The 6,270-nt window shown below is 44.7% G+C and overlaps 1 protein-coding gene across 2 annotated transcripts in view; it reads left to right on the top strand.

The window, feature by feature from the left end:
* CD2 (CD2 molecule) overlaps positions 1–6,270 on the top strand; it is an 11,274-nt gene that overhangs the window by 68 nt on the left and 4,936 nt on the right. The window contains exons 1-3 of one of the 2 annotated variants that reach the window (XM_017731474.1): positions 1–298; positions 3,113–3,409; positions 5,148–5,390. The exon at positions 1–298 is cut by the window's left edge and continues 68 nt beyond it. In XM_017731474.1, coding sequence (XP_017586963.1) covers positions 238–298; positions 3,113–3,409; positions 5,148–5,390 — 601 coding nt within the window. In that variant the 5' untranslated portion in view covers positions 1–237. The remainder of the gene's footprint in view (positions 299–3,112; positions 3,410–5,147; positions 5,391–6,270) is intronic. The other variant, XM_017731473.1, reaches the window with a different exon arrangement.

Here is a 6,270-nt window from a genome sequence, read left to right on the forward strand (position 1 = left end):
CATTCCTGCATTTTAGTGCCCATTTTCTTTGTGTCTACATGTTGCCTCCATGCTAACAAAACACCCTGTTGAGACTTATTTCCGCCTGTGCTAGAAATGAGAAGTGCTGGAGGAGGGGAGGAGGGCACAAGGGCTGCGCCAGCATGTCCCATCGCTGCTTGCTCACAGCAGAAAATTCTTTCACCTGCCAGGAGCTATCATTAGACAAGGCAACACTGGATTTTTTTGACCCTGAAAATGAACTTTAGGAGGATTTTCCTAGTCAAGTGCTTGCTGCTTTTATTTCCCAGTGTAAAATGTGAGTTTTTCTTACCATTTTTTGCTCTTTTGGGCTGATGTTAAATTGCATTTTAAAGCATTTACAACTTGGTGGGCTGCTACTGATAAGAAACTTGTTCCACTTTTCCAATGAGTGAAGATATCTGGGTTATTGCTATTATTATTTGATTTAATTTTCAGCCAGGGGGAGGGCAGGACCTGAGTTTCCTATTCCAGTTATAATAATAAGCTGTAAAGAGTTTTGGTTTTAAGTTAATGAGCCTTAATTTGACACATGTATAATGAGAAATGTCAGCATGCAGTTTGCTTTCTGCCCTCGAGGTAGCTTGTACCACATTAGAGATCCAGTTCACTGTGCATTATTGCATGTAATTTTCTTTTCTTATCAAAGATGTGCAAATCTTTTGAAAGTGCAATTTATATTCTTCCATAAATATTAACAGAGTGATATATTTCAGTGTCTTCAGTGGAGTTGAAGTCTAAGATGTGAAAACAGCAAGCAACTGCATATATCTTTTATAGTTTGCATATTATTGTTCTCATAATTTTTTAAAATATTAATCTAAAAACTTAATTAAGGTGCTAACTCATAGATTAGAGAAGGTTTTAGGAGATGGAGACAATATAAGCCTGCATAATTTTTTTCCTCTGTTTCATTCCACTAAGATTGCATGTATGGCTGTTTGATGTTTTGCTTTTCCTTCAGAACAAAATTAATAGATAAATAAGGATTTTTTTTTTTTAATGTACATGATCCATAAAACATCTTCCCCAGCAGAAATGAGGATTATTCCCTTGATTGGAAAATTGTTTCAGAGGCTTCCTTCCTTCTCTAAAGTTACTATGGGAGCTTTTTCTTTTAACTCTTTCTTGTGACTGGGAGCGAGCTGTAGGCTCTCAGTTAAAACCTTTCTGCCCCTTGGAGCACATTTTAGTTGGCATTTTTAGCAGAAATGTTGTTTCATTAGCTAAACAGATTTTTAGTATCATATGTGTGGGATACTCAGCTTTCCACTAGAAAGACTACGGAGATCAAATCAACATTTAGGTGGTCCGTAGAGATGCCATTGAATTATCCTTGAGAACTCAGACTACTTTTTTTCTTTACCTTCAGAGAGAAAATGTAAGTAGTGTCTGTTATGCCCAGAAATACTATTACTATCTCTAAATACTTGTTCATTACTGAGCAGAAACAAGTACCAGAATTCAAATATTTGGGTGTAATGTGTAGTGTCATCTGTGTGGGGCATAGCTGCTTCCAAGGCTGTTTAGTTGATAGCTTTGTTTCAGGATATTTCATTAGATATGTCAAATACCTTGTAAGAAAGGCAGTGCTGAAAGAGCAACCTCTCTTTAGAGGTGGTGAATTGCCAGAAGCACTACAGCATTAATGTTCTTGTTGCAGAGGCAGGCTATTTTAGTTCTCTGATTATCTCTAATATTGTTAGTTTAATGAAATAGCCACTGGATTTCAGTTTCCTCTGTGGTGCCATTTATCATTATCCTAGATACAAGGAGTGAAGGACTGTAATAAAAATATGCATAAACACAGTTTTTCTCTCTGTGGGGAAAAAGTGCTTGAAATATACAAAATTAGAGCAGAACCAGCTCTGTGTGGTGATGGGAAGGGAAATCTCCTCCTGCTGATTGGCTTCACCCTGTAAATTGAGGAGGAATGAACACAAGAAAACGACAAACAAAATAAGCTGAGCGCGTGCATTTGGATAGCAGTGAGCTTATCCCACCTGACACTCGCACGCAGATTTCGACCTCCTCCTGCAGGCTGTCCACCTGCCACGGGGGTGGGGACAGTACCTCACTTGAAATGACCTCCCAGCAAAGTTTCCCAAGTCCTGGCTCATCAGAGATGGGGCCTGCAAAGACTGTGGCCGAAGCAGCCTGGAGGGGAGTGGGCAGAGCACCCGGGCACCGCTCCAGGAGCGCGTCATCCCCGCGGGGGGAACATGATGGACGTTTGGTAGTAGCCTTGGCTTTTCTGAATATCCCCATGCTCAGGTGCTGTGCCCAGTCCTGATACCACCTTTGGGAAGCTCCTACTCTTAACTGTTCTAGAGAAGGGAATCGAAGGAAGAGAAAAGATTTTTTTTTTTTTTTTTTTTTTGGCAATTGCTTTTCTTGTAATGTCTCCTGCGCCCCCTCAGTTTGCATGATGCTGGTCGCTGTTTCTCCCTGCCTTACTTGCCCCATCAGGATCCTGTGCTAGAAAAATCAAGTGGATATAGTCCAGTGGGGCAGGATGCCTGGGATGGGAGAGGAAGGGGCACTGCAGTGGGTCTGCCTTCAGTTCAGTGCCTTACACTCACTCACTGCTTGACATGGGCTACTATAATTATCCCCTGTGGTTGCTGAAATGATTCTGCTGTCCAGGGACATGACTATTTTTGCTGTCTGCAGTAATGTTTGCAGTGATGGGCACTCAGGGTACCAGCCTGTGCCGTGTGGAAAACACTGAAGCGATGTCCTTTTCAGGAAGGGCTAAGTTCATGGTTAAGTGAATGGGTGGCCATGAATCTTGGCGTCTAGTGTCACTCCAAGTAAGTCAGCCAGAGTATAAATTCAGCTTTGAAAGCTAGACTCTTAGCTTTCTTGCCTCTCAGAATTAAATTGGATGCTGGCATTTATCTGATGAACAATCAAGAAGTGCTTTGGAGCAGGGGCAGAAGATGGCATCAGAAAAGCAGAGAGGCTTAGGCAGCTCAGGAAGGGGGAGGCATAGCAAATGACAGCCTTTTGGGTGGCTGCTGTGGCTGCTGAGCACAGCAGCAGGGGCTGCTGGAGACCACTAATGGGCTGGCTGTGCTTCCCTCTACAGGTTCCAGCACCAGCTTGATTTACAAGGCAGTGAATGAGACAGCTCTTCTCAGCATCACTGCTCCTGGGAGCATCTATGAGGCAACATGGACAAAAGGTGGACAAAGGTTGGTTCAGATCAAAAATGACAGAACTAGGCACTATGTGAACAAGGACCAGTGCAGGTGTGCGATGCTGCGAAATGGGACTCTGCAAATCCAGCGCCTGGAGAAAGCGGACAGTGGAAACTACACGGTGCTGGTTTATCAGCAGGATGGAAGATTGAAGGCAGAAGAAAATATAATGTTCTTTGTTCAGGGTGAGTTTTTGCTTTTCCCATACCATTCCCAGCACAGCTGAACAAGACTTGGTATTCTCTTCTCTCTCCTACAGCCTTTCCTACTCAGTGCCCTCCTTTCTGATTTGGAGTGGGAGGACTTCTGTAGGACATACCTTTTTCCTCCTGCCACTGACAGCAGCCTGCCTCTCGTCTCCCTTCTCTTGCTCCTATTGATGGCCTCAAATCCCTGGCTTCATTCTGGCTCCCCTGTTTGTCAGCCATCAGGTTTCTACCTGTAAGCTGACCTCTAAGCTATAGGACAGCATGGCTTTTTCCCCAAAAAGAGGATAGTTTTGTTCTGTCCTTCTTCAGCCAGCATGTACACCTTTGCCAACCTCTTTGAGTCTGTGGGCATCAGCTGAGATTACAGAAATGACACCTTATTGAGGCAGCAATGACAGCTGGAATGGTTTTAGCAGGGTTTCTGTGCAATGGGCGGCCCCGTGTCTAACGGGCTGCTGAGCAGTGAGGGTGTCTCACTGCTTTGGAAACTATTACTGTAACCAGATTCTGGAAGTCATCAGGGCCTGATGCTTCTTGCTCATGTTTTAAGCCACTGAAGTGTCATTGGGGTGTCCTTGTTTCAGGTCAAGGTTAATGTTCCAGCCCAGCTGTGTGCTGTATTATGTCCTCTGCTGTGCAGCAGAGAGGTTGCATTACCTCTGACACATGGTTTTGGAAGTCCTGTAGTAGTTGTCGGGTGCTAGAATAATTTGTCAGCCAGGTTACCCCTTGGTTACTGGGGCTGGACAAACAGCTGTTAAAAAAATATATAGTCTCAATGATATCCTCACACAACTCCATCACCAGAGTCTGGACTGGTGTGTTTCCCAGTGGGATGTTCCTCTGAATGATAGATTCCAGTTTGCAGAAGAGGAGTGGGCTTCACAAGGAGAGGGTGGCTGCAGATGTCATGGTGTGAACCTTGACTGAGTGTACTACAAGCAGCCCTTATTTGCTCTAGAATTTATAGTCTCTATAACTTACACTGCCTGAAATTAGAGGTGGCACTGACAGGTTTTTGTTTATCTGGTCTTAAAGGTAGAAATATTTTTTTCCATTTGCTGTCCCTGCCAGTTGCCCTTACTTGAGGAAAACCCTGCAGGCTTTTCTGTCTCTTTCAGTGCCACCAGTGATAGAGAAACTGGAACCAAAAGGGAGCTAGTTGTTTGCAGGGCATAAGAAGAGACAGAAATCAGTTCTGTCTGGCATAACCTCACTGAGAGCTGAAGTGTCTGTTTTGTGTTTTCCATTCTGGGTTGATGGGCTTCCATGCTGTGCTGTCATGCCAGCTGAGTGCTGTCGGTAGCACACAGAGCATCATAAGTAGCTTTCCGTAGTTTTTCCTGCTTTAGAGAAAATCTCTCCTGAAAGGCACAGGCAGAGCAGGGCCAACTTCACTTGCACCAAAACACAGGGTCCAGAGGTGGAGGGGGCTGTGGCTCTGAGTTCCTCCCATCCACCTGAAGACCGAGCTTCCTCCCCTCACCTGCCTGGTGTCCAGCTCTGCTTTACCAGGCCAACTATGTAGGCTACTGCACTGCATTTTCCTTATTATTGCCTTGTTACTTCTGTAGTAGAGGTCTAATTTGCTTTTCAGTCTTCTGTGGTCTCATTAGCTGGCGATTTGGGGTTAATTCTCTGTTCTGCTTAATAATGGAGGCTTTCAAAAGGAGAAACCATGTCACATGTGGGTGTTCCTTCCCTTCTTTTTCAGAGCCTGTCCCTCAGCCAATCCTCAATGCTGAATGCAGGAATAAAAGTGTATCTGTCAAGTGTGAAGTGAAACAGAAGGCTAAGGATGAAGCCTTTCTAATAGAACTGACTCAACCCACTGGCAAAAAGATCCAAAAGAATGCAACAACGTTGGAATGGCACGGGCGGAATTCTGGGATGTTCAGATGTGTCGTTAAGAACCAAGTCAGTGAAAAAATGACCGAAAAAGTAATTAAGTGCCCAGGTAAGAAGTCTTTTTCATCAGAATGTGCTAGGGTGGAGCACACAGCCTGATGCAGTTGCACACATCTGTAGGACTGGTCCAGGCACCAGGAGCACAGAGATTCCGAGTACCCAGTACTGTGAGTCTGATCCCAACACAGTTATTGGGAGCTGATGCTGCTGTGCTAGCCAGGATGCAAGTTGTACTTTCTGCCTGGCATTCTCCAGCCTTGTCACATCTCCCTGCTCCCCATCCTGCTGCTGCCAGCCCCACTGCTATCCTTAAGGCATTCCTACTCTGATGGCAGGGCGGCCAAGCCAAGGGCAGTGAGATATGGGGGGGGATTTTGCTCCTCCCCTCCCCCTGTGGGAAATTCCTTTCTGTTCTTCTCCTCCCCATAATCATATCTATAAATGTGGTAGTTGCCTGCTACCCATGGATGTGGATGAGTGCTCTCACAAGGGGAAAAATAAGCTGCTTGGACTCTCCAGCTTGGCCTAGAAATCAGGGGAGGAGTTATGGAGAACTTTGCTTTGGGGTGACGTGAGTCAGATAAGCATGGCTCAAATGTACCATGGTTTTCTTATTCAGATGAAGCCTCATCTTTCTAAACCACAGATGCAGCAAAGGACTGAATTAAAATTGCATTTTAAATGGGTAGAGTCATGCTGAAAATTATTCAGTAGACAAAAGAAGTCATCATATGCGTCATCCCCCAGCCCTCCCATGTAAAATCTTGGAAGTTAAGGCACAAACAAAGGACAGATCATACTGGTATGATGCTGGGTGTGGTGTTCAGGTCAAAGTTCAGAATTCCAGTGCAGTACTGAGGAAAAGTCCTTGAATTTGCCAGGCTTGGGTCATCCCACCCAACCAAGAGTGCTCTGCTTGAAGCATTCTC

Source organism: Corvus brachyrhynchos, unplaced genomic scaffold, assembly GCF_000691975.1.
Source record: "Corvus brachyrhynchos isolate BGI_N302 unplaced genomic scaffold, ASM69197v1 scaffold152, whole genome shotgun sequence".
Lineage (NCBI taxonomy): Eukaryota > Metazoa > Chordata > Aves > Passeriformes > Corvidae > Corvus > Corvus brachyrhynchos.